Source organism: Aethalodelphis obliquidens, unplaced genomic scaffold (assembly GCF_003676395.1).
Source record: "Aethalodelphis obliquidens isolate GAN/ISIS:26980383/991018 unplaced genomic scaffold, ASM367639v1 scaffold11, whole genome shotgun sequence".
NCBI classification, from domain to species: Eukaryota; Metazoa; Chordata; class Mammalia; order Artiodactyla; family Delphinidae; genus Aethalodelphis; species Aethalodelphis obliquidens.
In genome coordinates this window covers 19,847,652-19,863,625 of record NW_020837955.1, presented here as the reverse complement: position 1 = coordinate 19,863,625, position 15,974 = coordinate 19,847,652, and the positions used below count along the sequence as shown (strand labels likewise).

General features: G+C 51.2%; 1 protein-coding gene across 3 annotated transcripts in view; it reads right to left on the bottom strand.

Moving 5' to 3' along the window:
- SUFU (SUFU negative regulator of hedgehog signaling) overlaps positions 1–15,974 on the bottom strand; it is a 110,642-nt gene that overhangs the window by 10,767 nt on the left and 83,901 nt on the right. For all 3 annotated transcript variants that reach the window (XM_027112447.1, XM_027112446.1, XM_027112448.1), the window contains exons 9-10: positions 5,473–5,607; positions 3,782–3,920 (exon numbers count right to left, since the gene is read on the bottom strand). In XM_027112447.1, coding sequence (XP_026968248.1) covers positions 3,782–3,920; positions 5,473–5,607 — 274 coding nt within the window. The remainder of the gene's footprint in view (positions 1–3,781; positions 3,921–5,472; positions 5,608–15,974) is intronic.

The following is a 15,974-nucleotide window of genomic DNA, read 5'->3' as shown; positions in this document are numbered from 1 at the left end:
TGGGCCAGGGATCGCCAAGTGTCTTCCACACAACATCCAAATGGGTGCATGGGGACAGGAGAAGGCAGCGGCTTGTCCAGAGGACAGTGGTGAGTCAGCCGCTGGACTAGGAGGAGAGCCCAGCAGTGACTCCCCAAACCAGGCCTGGAGAAGCGAAGCCCACTTGAACAGCTGCTGGGTGTCTTCTCCCAAGCCCTGGGCCTCCCATCAGGGCTGGTAGGGAATGGCTGGGAACGGGGGGCCACCTGGGTGAGCTGTCGACACCACACAGCTGAGAAAGCATTGCAGGGCTTAAAAAAATATTCTCATATTTGGCGATGTGACCCCTGTGTGACCTCTGGGGCCGACTTCTCCCCCTTCAGATCAACCTTGGCTGGGGACGGATGAACGACTCAGCTCTGGGCCAGGCTCCCACTCAGAGGCTAACAGCCCGGTGTTGACAGACTCAAGGGAGAGAGGCTTGTTAAAGCCACTGGGATGAGGAATGCTGGGGGAAGGAGTGCAGGAGAGGACGCTGGCAGGCATCCCCCTGGTCTGAAGACCCTCCTGTACAACCCTGGAGTTGGTGGACAGCCTTTACCATCTCAGAAAAGATAAAAACAGCAAATGGTAGGGCAAACGGAGGAGTCCAGCGTCAAACTATGGAAACTGAAGAGCCTAAGGAATTGGAGGATTCCTGCCTCTCCAGCTCCTCCAGGAAGCAGGGAGTGCCCACTGTGCTTACTCTGGGGTTGCAGACAGCCCTGCCTTTCTGGGCCGGGGCCTTGACGTTCCTGGGGCTGGAGAGATGGGGCAAGGAGGAGCCTGGAGGGCAGGTGCAGGCCCAGGAGCAGGTGGGTGTGGAGGCCTGTCTGGGGCCACTCCACAAGCTCCGGAAAGGGCCCAGATTCCCTCACTTTCTGCCTTTTTCTCTCAGGCTCTCCTTTGTCTCTCTTCTCCCATGTGGGGTGTCTCTGCCATGCCACTTCCCCAAGAGATAACAGGCCTGGGCTGGAGGCCAGAACAAGGTGCCAAGGCTGGGAGTGAGGGCTTCCAAGGCTGTTGAAGGCTGATGCAAGAAAGTCATCCTAGCCCCTCCCAACTCCTCTGGGACCAACAGGGAGTGTTCAAGCAGCAGCCAAGAGAACAGAAGTCTGGGTCTCTTCAGTCCTGGGGCTGCTGCATCCAGTTCCTTCCTGATGCTCTGCCCCCAGCAGGCCTGGGTACACAGGGGTCAGGGAGACACCCTGGATCCCGGAAGCATGAGTGAGAGATTCCTGTAGGAGGTGAGGGCAGGCCTCTCTGTTGGGGTCTCCCTCCAGAGGAGCCTGGGGTCCCTCTTGGCCCAGTGGAGTGGGCCCTCACTGGTGACTATGAGCCTGACCCCAGGCCTCCAGGAGGTCCTCAGACTCCCGGGGAGACAGGCAGCCCCACAGGGAGACTCAGAGGCCCACAAGTAATTACAAGCCCAGGTTCCCACAGGCTAGGGAGCTGCCTGTGACCACAGTGGCAAGACCCTAAAGAGGAAGGCGGGCTGCCAGTCAGATGCAGAAAGTGCTGACTGCTTTGGGGGCGGGGCGGGGAGGAGGGCTGGTGTGGGTGTTGGCTTCACAGCTGAGGACCGGCTGGCCCCGGGGGCAGGGGCAGGGGCAGTGGGTTTCCCAGGGCTCCCTGGAAAGGGCCTTGAGAAACCCCTTGGTGAGTTAGGGTGCGTGCCTGGGGAGCGGGCCCCAGCCAGCCTTCCCGGGAGCTCCCCTGTGAGCTGGCCCCTGTGGTGGACCACACTAATAAGCCCATAACACAGGCCTTTGATTAAGCAGCTCCCAGCACAGCAACTTTATTGAAACATGCCGAGGCCAGCGGCTGGTTCCCACAGCTCCCGTTCCCGGGGCAACGGCGCCTGGGAGGGGACCATGTGCTGGGAGTCAGCAGGGCGAGTGCTCAAGCTCACTGAGGGGCTGCCAGGGAGGCGAGGGGGAGCAGGGCTGGAAGGGAACACCAGTAGCCGGAGGATCAGGGGCTTGGGAATCAGGGTTGGGCCCAGACCTTTGTGGGGACTGGGGGGCAACGTGACATCTGCCGAGTCCTCTGGAGGCCCAGGTCCCCAGGCTGCTGAGAACTGGAGATGCTGACTCCCCCCCCATCTCCGCTGGGGGCAGGAAGATGTTCCAAGGGGGATGGCGGGGCTCCAAGGACAGGTTCAGAGTTCAGCATGTGAAAGGCAACTGGGTGAAATTTCTTCTTGAGTTTGGGGAGACTCTAGTTCCTACTTTCCCAAGAAAATGTGCTTAACCTTCAATACACAAAAGTGCTATCTGAGGACACTTCTGCTGAGACCTGTCAACACACTGTCACCTGCTAGGAAGGAGGACCTGTGACCTCTCAGGGGCTGGGGGTCTCCTACACGGTCCCTCGTTCCCCAGTCCTTCCCAGCTCTGCCCAGGCAGAAGGTCTACCCCCTCCCTGCTCTCCACAGAGGCAGCCCGGTGCCCTGGGACACGCTGGGGCTGGGGGGGCCCTTTCCACTTGTGCTGGGCTAATTTCAAATGTTATACTTCAGCGCTTTTGCTACAGCAACTACCAACACCACATGGACAGAAATCTAATGTTACCAAGTGGGACTTTTAAAATGTATTTATAACTTTATGGTTCAAAGTAATTTTGTTATGAAACAATGTAATAACAACAGTGGAAAAAGGCAAGATAATTTATGGAACACAATATCCCTAAAGCACCGGCTTCCATTTCTACCTCAGCTTAGTCTGGGGAGCGTGGTTGGTGTCCTTTGTTTGCCGTTTGTTTTAATTAAGGGTTAGTATTTTGGTGGGGAGGGGCAGGGAGGAGCTGGCCTGAGGAAGAGACACAGACACTCAAAGACTAAAAATGTGCCTACATTAATGCTATATACACTTCACAGACCCCCACAGACCAGGCTAAACCCACAGAACTGGCAAAATTCTCTTGCCCTTTACAGTAATCCCTCCGCCCACCCGCACCCTCCACCATACACCACAAACAAGGCAGAGTCACCTGTTAGATCAGGGTCAGATTCCCTTTCTGAGAGAGGTAAGGTAGGGTTCCTCCTCCCGTGCCCCCAACAAACAAACAGAAAAGGATGTTGTTCCTCTAATACATCCAGGAGTGGGAATCAGGGTTGGGCCGAGTACCCATTAGAGACCTGGACGGGGCCGGGGCTGGAAGGAGGCCTATGGCTCTCAGGCCCCAGCACCCCGCTTGGCAATGGCTTGAAGCTGTGCTCCAGCCAGAACAGCAAAGGAGGGACAAAGTATTCCGGAAAAGCCAGCAGGTTTCTGCACAGAGAAGCTGGGTGTCCATCAGGAGGAAAAGGAGAACCATTAGACGGGGGAGGCTCTGTGTGCCAACGCCTGCCCATCTCAGCCCAGCTGAGGCATCCAGGTCCAGATGCCCACTTTCTAGGAATTCTGGTGGGCTTTCCATATAGCACGAAAGTGGCCTTCCTCCCATCCTGCTTCACCCTCCCACTTCCTGTTCCTTGGTTTACCCAGTGTGCAGAAAGTCTCACATCCCTCAAACCTGAATTTCCATGGCCAACAGAATTATCAACGGCCAGGGCCTGGAGAGTTATCGCTCCTGCCTCAGGGTCTGGGGGAGAGGCCAGGAAGTGCTTCTGGAGCTGGTGGGCTAGGCAGTAGCATCCACACTCCACATGGCATCTCACAACCAGCCCCTCAGGAAGAGGAGCCGCCAAGAGCTGCCAAGGGGGGACCGAGAGGGGGCGGGCACGGAAGGGAGGGAGGGAGAAGAAAAGGAGCCTTCTCACTTGTAGCCAGGGTCCATGAGCTGCGTAAGGGTGCTCTTCGGTGGCAAAGGCGCCTTCTACTCCCGTGGAGACAAAGGTGATGGCCATGTCACCTGTGATACTTTTATATGTAAAGTGCCGTCCGTGCAGGAGCCTGCCCCTGAGGGTGGGAACATGAGACAGTGAGAGCAGGCCTGGCCAAGGCTCAGGGACTGTGGAGGCTACACTGCCCGGGATGGGCTGTCTGGCAAATGCCCTCCTGACCGACCATCTGCCCACTAACAGGGGCCTGGAACTAAACACGTTCATCTCAACACCTCCCAAGAGAAGCCTCTTACGAGTTCTCTACTGTTATCTTTCCAAAGTGCTCAAGGCTAGCAGATACTAGAGCAGCATTCAAAGGGCCTGAAAGGGGATGGGAGTCCACCTCCTTCGTGTCCTGGTGAGGAGACTGAGGCCAGAGAGGCCGGTTAGTAATGTGCCCAAGGTCAGGCCCAAGGCTAAAAGGCGGATCGTGCCCCACCTTTGTTTGGAGGGTAGGGGTGAAGAAGCACCTAAACGAATTTCCCACACCCTGGGATGCCGGCCTAGTGCCCTCACAGCACAATCCTGTGTCCAGGGCACAGTCTTCCACCTCCTCCTGGCTCCCCACGAGATTTAAATGGCTACCAAGGCCACATCTTTAAAAAGAAAGCTGAAGCCAAGTGGGGTCACTCTGAGGGAGCCACAAGAAGTTACTGTTAATCCCAAGTCTGGAAATACACCTGGGGGAAGGGCAGGCAGGGGCAACCAGTGGGGCAGAGATGCCAGTCAGCAAAGGAAGCAAAACCTGCTCTTGGCTTTCTCACGTTGCCTCAGATTAACCCTTCACCAGCCTAAAGGCCCTGAGCCTGGGCCAGAGAGGGAGCTGGAGAGGAAATCGTTGGGGTCCTGGGGCGGGGGCCTGGCCAGACCCTGATCGCTCTGGCCACTTGCTCTCGTTGCCCTACTGGGCAAGGCTGGTCACCACACAAGGTCCTTCCTCAGGCTCCAGGGACAGTGGGGACGGTCCAAACCAGTGCAACCCCTTTCTTCCTTGTCACTGCTGTCTGAGTTTAGAGTTATCCTTGCTGCTTCTCCTGCTATAAAAGTGAGGGTAGAACCCCTGAGGGCTGTGGAGGAAGCCACAGCTGCAACAGGTTCAGCCCTGTGCAGCATCCCCATGCAGAGAGCTGAATTCTGGCCACAGGGGTGGGTTTCTGGCACTGTGGACAGCAGCAGGAGGGACACAGCTGGGCTTCTGGGTCCCTCAAGGAGTCTGCTGTGCGGGCCACGGGGTTTGGAGAACTGAGTGTTTCTGCATGGAAAAGCAGCAAGGAGGAGAAAATAGAGTCCCACCCATCAGATTCCCCTGCCCTACTACCCCAGTGCTACTGGGGACCCTGCCACCCCTGACTCTGGGCTGGTGGGATGGCAGGGCATCTGAGACTCCCTAGGTCACTGAACCTTCGTAAGGGAGCAGGGCTGGGGGACACTTCTCTGGACAAAGGAGTGCTCTCCAGTGCGGTGAGCACTACTGGAGGGCTCAGGGTCCACAGGCTCCCCCAAAGGCCCAAGACGGAGCGGGCTGACTAGCTCTCCTCCCCACCTGGGCCCCAGACTCCGCCTCGGTGTAGGGGGCAAGCACAGGCCTGGTGGCTCCTTGAGGCCAGGTTGTATGCTGTGGGGCTTACCTTAGGCAGAGAGGAATGAGGGCTCCTGACTCCTGGTTGAATTTCAGATGTACGCTCTCGAGCTGCCGCGTGCGGATCAGCTCATGGGGAATAATGGCCGTGGAACTGTCACTTTCCAGGCTGTCTTTGCGGCTTCTGCAAAGCAAGCACAGGAACAGGGTCAGCACAAGGTGAAAACCGCAGGACAGAAGGCTCTCAGGCCAGGCTCCTGAGGAACGACAAGGATGGTGATTGATGATGAAGATAACAACAGCCACCATTTACTCACTACACGCTCGCCAAGTGCCAGCCCTGTGTGAGGCACCTCTCGCTGATTACTCCTCACAGCACCCCCGTGAGGTGGGCACTATTATTATGGCCTTTTTACAGATAAGGAGCTGGGGATCAGGGAGGTGACCTAACTTGTCCAGGTCGCAAAGTGGGGACTGTGGAGCTGGGATTTGGTCGCAGGTTGGTCTGGCTCTGAAGCCTCATCTTTGGCCAACACTCTGTATAAAAGCTTATGTCACAGTGGCTTGTTCTTCCCTAAGATAGCAGCAGGGGCTTCTGGGAGCCCTTCTTCCCCTGCCCTAGAGCCTCAGACCCCAAGTTCTCTAAGGCTGGGGTGCTAGAGTGCCAGAAGACATGGCTCCAAGAGCTTCCTTCCTGCTGACCCTGAAAAGGCTGACATCAGAGCAGGCTCAGAGCATGCACACTCCTGCTAACAGCCAGCAGCTGCCGTGACATACACGTCCTTCATCCAACAGGAAATGACACAGTCCTCATCGAGGGGTGGAAACCAGGCTCTCATCAGTCAGATCAGTGAGCCTGGCTGGGCAGCAGGACCGGGCCACCACCCTGCTGGGCTACGAGGCCCCAGGAACCCTGGACCAGATTCCTCCTGACTGTGGCCCCAGCCATGGCGAACTGTCACTTCTGCCTCACGCTCCATCCTGTCCTGCTTCCCACCCACAGCTTACTCCACAGCTGGGCCACGGGGTCCCTTTGCAATCTAAGATTTGCTCTTTCAAATTCAGCTGCCCCCACTGACAACCTCTCAAATCCGCCTCAGCCAGAAGTGAGGGTTACCCACTGATCTCATTCAAAAGGCCAGATCCTGGTTTGGACTGTGAATCTCAGAACAATTCCCCAAGTGAATAAAATACTGGGTGAGAAGCTTTAGTTATTTATCGCTGAAGCGGCAATAGCCACCCAGGATGTCCGGGCTTGATCTGGGCTTGACAGTCGCACAGCCAGTGGGGGCCCAACCTACTTACACACTGGGGGGCTGAGCACCGGGGCCTGTGGCCCAATGAGGCACCCCAACACTCAGAGCACCTCCCCAGAGGGAGGAGGATGCGAGGTCAGCAGGCAGGATGGAGGGTGACATCAGAGAGCACAGGGCCCTACTGAGGCAGCGGTTTATAAAGCTCCCGAGGTAACGGGGACCATTCCCACCAGCTGGGTGGATCCACCCTCAGATGTGACATGTGACTGATCTTTCACAAAGTGGTCCCTTCCTCTGGTTTCCAAAGCCAATTCTGAAACTGCCCTTTGCCCTAGTGTCTCCTTTGACAAACCCTTTCACAAGACCTGTGAAGGAGACAAACATGCTGGCCAAGAGGGTCACAGAATTTCAGGGCTGGAAGGAAACTCTGAGGTTGTTTAATCTACCTCTTTCCTTTACAAAAGAGAGCCGGTAATGTGCCCAAGGCCACAGAGCTGGGCTGTGGCAGGCCATCGTGGGAGCCGAGGACCTCTGACCAGCTCTCCTCCCCTTACACCCCGGCTGCTACGCCTCCCTTCTGAGGAGGGCAACACCAAACACCACCCTCGGGGCTTGGACAAGAGCAGGACTCAAGAAAGACAGCAGCCCTCTTTGGGGAGCCCTTACTCTCCTCCAGAGTAAGGAGTCCATAGATTCACTCACTGAGTCCTCACAGCAAGGACTCTACACCAGGTAGATTCCTCTATGGTTAACGCTTCTTGTACAGGTCAGGAAACCCGTGGCTCAGAGAAGTGAGGTGATAAGCCTACAGTCACAGAGTGAGTTTAAGAGGAAAAGCCAGGCTGTGACTCTCACCATCACTTCCCTGTGCTACCTCTGAGACACACCACCATGCTCCCAAAAGGCCTGGCTGCCAGGTGGGGCCTCTGAGCCGGTGGGCCTCTCTGACACAGGCAAAAGTGCTGATGAATAGCAACTGGGGGTGGGAGCAGGGGGGTTGGGAGAGCAGAATCAACAGCACACAGGGCTAGAGATGTCTCAAGCTGGAGGGAAAAATAAATTGTTGAAAGTCAGCTAAAGTCACCTTGGTAACTGCTACAACACACTCACCCGGAACGAGGACATCAAACCCAAGTGCAAACAGCTTTAAAGAAATGGAAAAGAACTTAATCATCTGAAGAATTAATGTGACAAGTGCCCACATTTACACCTCCCACCAACCTTCAATCATTTGAAAACGTACTTTAATCTTTTAAAAGAAAAAAAAAATTGCAAAATGCTAGATGTGCCGTCCTGGAGCTTGGGTATTTCCGGCATGCTGCTTCAATGGAAACGCGGCTGCTCCACATACACACACGCAGGAGCCCAGCTTTTTGCTGATTTGTTTTTTCTGGACATCGATGCAGAAGCATGAATTATTTGTGTGGGCTGGGTGAGGTATTAAATCTGCAGCCGACACAGGTTTGCAATGTTTTGCATGGTTGTCAGCTTAATCTTAGTCATAAAAAAATAAGTAGTGTGTTCGCCAGCGTGGCCTAATTTTTCAGCTGGGCTGTTTTCTCCCTGAGTTCCTAGCAGAGGGGAAGGCAGAGGGCTGGAAGGGAGAATGGCTCCTAGGGAGGCATGGAGGCCCATAACCGCTGGGGGCTGCTAGGAAGATGGGGCCAGGGGATGAAGGATGCTCCGGGAGGCAGAATGGCTAACAACATAGGTTTGGGGTCTGAGTCTCATATGACCTTGGGCAGATAACTTAGCCTCTCTCTAAGCTTCACTGTCCTCTCCACGGGAAGAATAACAATACCCTATCCTTATAAGGATGAAATGAGATGACCCAGGTGAAGCATCAAACAGCGCCTGGGATATAGTAGGTGCTCAAAACGTTAGCTGGCTGCCTCTAGAACTCTACCTGCTCCTCATGCAGGAATGTTGATAGCTTAATAGAGACTTATTTGCCTTTACCCTGGGCCCAGAATCCAACTGCCTCTGGCCAAGCCAGTCCCCCATTCTGAGCAAAGGTCCTTGCCCTGGGCTTGGAAGAGGGGACTTCTGAGATGGGGAAGCAGCCACTGTGGGCCCCAGGCAACCGGTGGTGTTCTGGGAAGGCCCAACTACAGGCCAGCAAAACCCCTTGAGGCCTTTGTTCTGCTGAGAGACACGCTGGCAGGACCGCCTTCCTACACAATCAGCACAATCAGCCTTCCTGCAATTCTCATCTACTGGTCCTCAAGTTGCCGAGAATTAGTTTAATCCATCCTCCATGACAGCCTTGTAAATCCCCGAGGCTCTCACAGACCAAGAGGAGTTTCTCTTTTCCAGTATTTGCAGCCCCAACTTTCAACTATATTCTTAAGATAAGGTCCTGAAATCTTCCATTCATCCAAGTCACTCTCCCTTGGATTCGCTCTAGCTTGTCAAAGCCCGAGTGTCATGTCCAGAAGTGAAGTGTCACGTGTGGAAATAAATACAGTATGTGGTTTAACCAGCAGATCACAGAAGGACTGTGAGCTTTCTCGTTTGGGATACTTTACTTCTATTAAAACTGTCATCAAATTGTCTATTCTTTGTAACCTCAGCATACTACCAACTTATACCACACTCCCTCTGTCAACAAGATCTCCCTCAGGCTTTCTCGCATGGACTGAGCTCAGACCTCTTCCGCCCTAGCTTGTATGTACTCTAGAGGATTTGGAGCTTAGAACAGAAATCTGCATTATCTGGCTAGGGTGTCAAGCAGTCTGGATACTTCTGAAACCTGACTCTGGCACCCATCATATTGGCACTCCCCCCTGACTTCACATCACTGACAAAACTGATAAACTTGCCATCGATGTTCTCATCCCAGGCTTTGATTAAATAGTGAATAGGACAGGGCCAGGCAGACAAGCTGACAGACTGACATCATCACTCTTTGGGTATGCTCATCCAACTGATTATAATCCACCCAACCATTCCATCACTAAGCCCCTCACCCTCCTGGATGCTCTGTATAGACATTTCTCTGTCTTGCCAGCAGGAATGTCAGAAGACACTCTCAAAACATCTTGCTAACCCCCCACCTATACAAGGTCTACAGCACTTCCTTTATCTACCAAATAGAAATAGGTTAAGTGTTTCTAAAAAGGCAGTGAGGATGGTCCGGCAGGTCTGACTCTTTGTGAATGCATGCTGTCTCTCAGGCCTCACTGTTTTTCCTTAGAGAGTGTTCACAGCCTACTCGCTGAATAATCTAGCCCAGAGTTTTCCCTGTGAGTTGACACCAAGCTCACTAGTCTAGAGAGTGCAAGATGCTTTTTGCATCTTGAAATTTTTGAGTGCTTTCAGTCTGTCAACACCTCTCTCCCATTCCCTCAGAGATTACTGACAACAGCTTCCTGAATCTCATCTGCCAATTTGACTGGTATTCTGGGGTGCAATACATGTGGACCAGGAGATCTGAAATCATGGCTTCAATCCTCTTATCGATGCCTGTATGACTCTTCCTAGTCTAATAACCATTCTTTTTGAGATGGAAGCACAATATAAGTAGAGGAAATTTTTGTTGCCTCTCTGCCTCTGATTAACATTACTCTGTCCAAACAATGGGGCCTAGGTTTTCTTCTTCTTGTCCCAAACAGAACTATGAAAAACAAAGTCCTTTTTGCTGATCATAGCCCTTTTTTGCAAGACTTAATTCTTCTTGAGTTTCAGCTTTTCTTGATCCTGTTCCTTAAAGTGTCTGTTGGTATAACATACTTCTCTCTCCAGCTTTTGTTCAAATTCTTCAAAAATATTCTGAGTTATGTAAAGAATTCTCTACATATCTCTACTGGTCCCCAGAGGTATTACACCTCTTTTTAGTTTTCAGGGGACTTTCTGCAATAATAGTATTAAGGGGTACCTTTAACTGAGTGCACACTATGATGCCAGGTCCTATGCTAAACCCTTTATATACTTTATTCCTTTCATTTCTATAACAACCCTATAAATAGGTATTATTTTTCCCATTTTACAGATGAAGAAACCGAAACTCAGATACTTAAATAACTAGTCCAAGATCACACAATGGGCAAATAAAGGGCTGAGACAAACACCCCAGGTCTTCCTGACGCCAGCTAAAGTGTAACCACAATATTTTTCCTTAAGAGCCTCCCATCCCTCTGAGTGGTCTTTTCTTCTGGGGTTTCAAAGTCCATGAAGACACATCTATTTTTTTTTCCCCCTGAACTCTTAAAAGAATTGCTTCCTAGAAGCCATGGCAGGGCTTCCCAAAGGGTATTTGATGGAATTTTAATTTAAGAGAAGCTTCTAGAAGAGCAGATGTGGCAAAGGCTGGATGCAATACACTGCATCTCAGATTAAAGATTCGTAAAATGTTGGCATTTCGAAGACTCTGAGGAGGACTACAGAGGGCAAAGGAACCAGTTTCATTTTGTGTAAGCCAGTGTCTTCCAACCTTAGCCACAGGAACCCCTTTTCACTTAATCCCCAACCTACCTCCCTAAAAGGCTGTGGGGACCCTCCCTCTGGGGACCACTGGTCAGGCAGTGCTCTGACAAGGCCCAGGGTTTTCCCTCCTGAACCCTGCTCTGCCCAAGCGCTCTTTCCCAAGGCCCTGTCACTCCCACTCCATCAGCTTCCTTGCCGGTCAGAGTCAGGTGCACAGCCGAGGTGCCTCGTCATTTTCTTCACCCCAAGACAGATGATCTCAGGAGGCCTGTCAGACACTTATACGATGCTCACCTTCAGCTCTCAGCCCGATGCCGGGGAAGCTGAAGTTCTTCTGAGTGACCAGGGCTTACCTTGGTGCCAATTTTCTGATTTTTACCTGGAATTTTGTGTCATTCTTTCTTTTTACTGTGCAGGGCAAGCTGTAACAGCTCCTACAATATCACTTCTTTGACTTTTTTTTTTTTACTATTCTTTTTTTAAAGTTGAAAGAGCCAGATAGTTCTATAAGGTTCATTACAATAGTCAGCAGTCTTCCCATTCCCCACTCCTTGGAGACAACCACCGTCATCTCTGTTAGCTGATTCTTTTGGTATTTTCCTCAATACCTCTAATATACTTTCTTTCTACTTCCTGGTATTCCCTTTTCAGGCTTTATCTATTGACTTGCTGCTACAGAAGATGAGCTTCTAGCTCCCTTCCATCCCACCCTCCCATCTTCCCAAGATAACTATATTGTAAGTTTGCTTGGCTAAGTATTAAGTGTTTACGTTATTATACTAATGCTATTTACGACTGAGTCATGTAGTATAATATGATTACTTTTCCTTTCTAGTGTGATTTTTTAAATTATTTATTTATTTTATTTTTGGCTGCATCGGGTCTTAGTTGCAGCACGCGTGATCTTTCATTGTGGCGTGCAGGTTTCTCTCTAGTTGGGGTGTGTGGGCTCCAGAGCACGCGGGCTCAGTAGTTGTGGTGTGTGGGCTTAGTTCCCCTGTGGCATGTGGGATCCTAGTTCCCCAACCAAGGATCAAACCTGCATCCCCTGCATTGGAAGGCGGATTCTTAACCACTGGACCACCAGGGAAATCCCTAGTGTGATTTTCTATTTTCCTTGTATTTAATAACTGTATTGGTTTTCTATGTGTTTATTGCTAATTCAATCCTAAACTAATGACCAATGGCCTATAGATTCTCCCAAGACTTTCAAATAGAGCAAATATTTATCAATTTTATCTTCTTTTTAAAAAATTAATTAATTAATTTATGTCTGCGTTGGGTCTCCGTTGTTGCGCGCGGGCTTTGTCTAGTTGCGGCAAGCAGGGGCTACTCTTTGTTGTGGTGCGCGGGCTTCTCATTGTGGTGGCTTCTCTTGTTGTGGAGCAAAGGCTCTAGGTGCGTGGGCTTCAGTAGTTGCAGCACACGGGCTCAGTAGTAGTGGCTCGTGGGCTGTAGAGCACAGGCTCAGTAGTTGTGGTGCACGGGCTTAGTTGCTCCGCAGCATGTGAGATCTTCCCAGACCAGGGCTCGAACCCGTGTCCCCTGCATTGGCAGGCGGATTCTCAACCACTGCGCCACCAGGGAAGTCCCTCAATTTTATCTTTTTAAAGACACTTCTCCAGGGGCTTCCTTGGTGGTGCAGTGGTTAAGAATCTGCCTGCCAATGCAGAGGAGATGGGTTCGAGCCCTGGTCCAGGAAGGTCTTACATGCCGCGGAGCAACTAAGCCCGGGCGCCACAACTACTGAGCCTGCGCTCTAGAGCTCATGAGCCACAACTACTGAGCCCACGTGCCACAAATACTGAAGCCCGCGGGCCTAGAGCTGATGCTCCACAACAAGAGAAGCCACCACAACGAGAAGCTTGCGCACCGCAACGAAGAGTAGTCCCCGCTCGCCGCAACTAGAGAAAGCCCACATGCAGCAACAAAGACCCAACACAGCTATAAATAAATAAATAAATAAAACTTATTTTTTTAAAAAAAGAGTAGCCCCTGCTCGCCACAACTAGAGAAAGCCCGTTTGCAGCAATGAAGACCCAAAAGAGCAAAAAAAAAACAAATTAAAAAAAAAAATTAAAAATAATAAAAAAAAAAAAAAAAGACATTTCTCCAGAGGATCCTTCCAAACGACTCTAGTCTGAACTGTCTACCTTCCGTTTTTGCAGCACAACTGTCGTCATGGGATCACCCCTTACCTTCACACTGGTGATTCCTCTCGCCTCTTTCTCATGTTGGATCCTATTTCCTGCTCCCCGTATGTCTTCCTCACTCATTTCGATGGAGCATATCCTCTAGCAGATTTCACTTTTTTAGTATGCTTCTCTCTGACCTGCCACCCTCAGGGGTTTTCAGGCAAATTAAAACACCAGCTTTACTCTGTGCACTGGTATAGAGACTTCCAAGGCCTTCTTTCGTTATTTTTTCCTGTGAATTGGCAGGCAACTCCTCCACTTTTATCTTCTTTTACAGGCAGTACCCAGTGGTGAAGAGGTCTGGATCTGGATTCAAACAACCCAAGGTTCAAATTTTGGCTCTGAACTTTATTAATCTTGGCTCATTGACCCAAAATAAGTTATACAATCTATCTAAGCCTCCGTGTTCTTGTTTGTAAAATGGGGACAAAAATAGCCCACAACACAGGGCCTGGCACATGGCGATACTTAATAAAAACTGCTTGCTTGGGACTTCCCTGGTGGTCCAGTGGTTAAGACTCCGTGCTTCTACTGCAGGGGTTCGATCACTGGTCGGGAAGCTAAGATCCTACATGCCGCGCGGCCAAAAAAACAAAAACAAACAAACAAAAAAACCTGCCTGCTTGGTCACAGAAGCTGTCCAGCCCAGGATTCTTCCTGTATTGGGAGCACTGAGGACTGGTTTGTGGATGGCTCAGAGGCACACCTCAGTAATTCATCAATTGATCTAAATCTTTCCATGTCTTTCTTTTTTACTACCTGTCTATGTAACACATCCTATATTTACACTTTCCACTGTTTAAGGGGACTTTTTACATATCCTAACATGCCTTCTCTTTCCAGTGTCAGGACAGACTCCTGATTTCCAGTGCTGCACAGTTTATAGTACAGGCCCCTGTTCACCCTACCCACACTTCACAGATTGACAGAACCATATCCATGTTTCCTCTCCACCCTGGTCTCTACAGACTGAAGAGTCTTAATTTTTCCATTTTAGCCCCAGGGTATTGGTCACATTCTATCAATGGCAGCAGGTGTGGAAAGGAGAGGAGCCCAACCACCGAGACTCCTTTTAGCCACAATCCCAGTCCTGTGACAGTGATGACGTCTGCACTGGCCACACGACTTGGGGCCTTTTCCTTGGGGACGCCCGGGAGCAGGAACCAGGGCACCCGGGTTGGCAACTATTCAGAAGTGAAGTGGGTTTGGCCTGCTGAGCCCAGCTCAACCTCTGGCTTCTGCCGCTAGCTTGGGAGATTATTCCTTTTGCTTTCAGATTGCTGACGAAAGCTCTGAACTTTCCAGAGAAAGAACCACTTGCAGGTTTCCCTTCAGAGCAGGACTGGGACAGGGTGTGGGTATGGGTGAGGGCACCAGCTCACCTCCACAGTTACTGCTACCATCTGAATTTGGAAAAATTTTCTGATGAGGATGACACACGGAGTAAAAGGCCTTAAAAGGTTATTGGTAAACACCAAAAACCAAACGATGAAACGCAGTATTTTCACTGTGAATATTCCAAGGATGGAACGTGATGATAGAACAGTGGGACGGAGTGTGGGTGAAGAAGACAGAGTGAGGAAAACTTGTGTTAAGGTTGGTGGATTCCTTCATCAACTATTAACTCCTCTGGGCACCAGGGACCGCCACCCGCAGCCTTGTGGTCTGACTCAGGTGGGAGACTAGGACCCCTGCTCTCCTGAAAGAGCCTGCTCTAGCCACACTGAGTCATTTCCTCTCTCCAGCTCTCACCTTTGAGCCTTCCTTTTCCCTTCCCTGGAGAAGTGACTCACTACTGAAGTGTTGGGTGACACTGAGGATCAAGGATGGGCGATAAAAATACTCCTGATTGTGCAACTTGAGGAAGAGAGATGCAGTTTGGATTGAGAATTCAATGTGCCGGCCATGAACTCTGAGGCTGGGGTGTTAACGATGGCCACTGCTTCACCTCTTTGGGGAAGTAGAGCAGAGAATGGAGTTCAAACAGAAATTCACCCAGGCAGGACTGCTGTGGAGCCCTTGTTCTGCCCTTTAAAGTGTGTATTTCCGAGAAAGGCACATAAAGGCAGGCACTTAGCAAGACAAATGTGGATCACAGAGGCCTGGGCCCTTCCTCCCATCAGCCCTGTGGGGCCTGGCTGGGGCCCTGAGAGCAGGGCTGTTTCTTCTTGGGTTTTTCTCTCCAGTGAAAACAACCGTACTTCCCCAGCGTGGGAGCGGTGAGGGGCGCCAACATGACACACTCGGGCTCCAGGCAGGCCACTGCACTGACATGATAGAGCCCTTTGAGCAGGGTTACCCAAGACTGCCCTGCATGCAGGAAGTGATGGCAATAGCCCAGCTGTTTTCCCAGATGGAAACTCACCTTCCTTCACCCAATTCACTGGATGCAAACGAGATATTTTCTTCTTCTAATTAATCTTCATGGGTCTCATGGGCTGAGCAAAACAAAACACAATTTTCTCTAAAGGATGACTCTTTGGCCAGGTCACAAGCTATTCAAGATGGGAACAGAGGCAGCATGGCTACCCATCCAAAAGGCTAAAGAGATGGGAGCAGAGACACTCATAAAAGTGGAGAGAAATACATGTGTGTTTTGTGTGCATGTTGGGGGAAGGGTGCAGCTGAAAATGTCACAACAGGAGAAATCATGCTACAAAACCTTAATTTTCCAG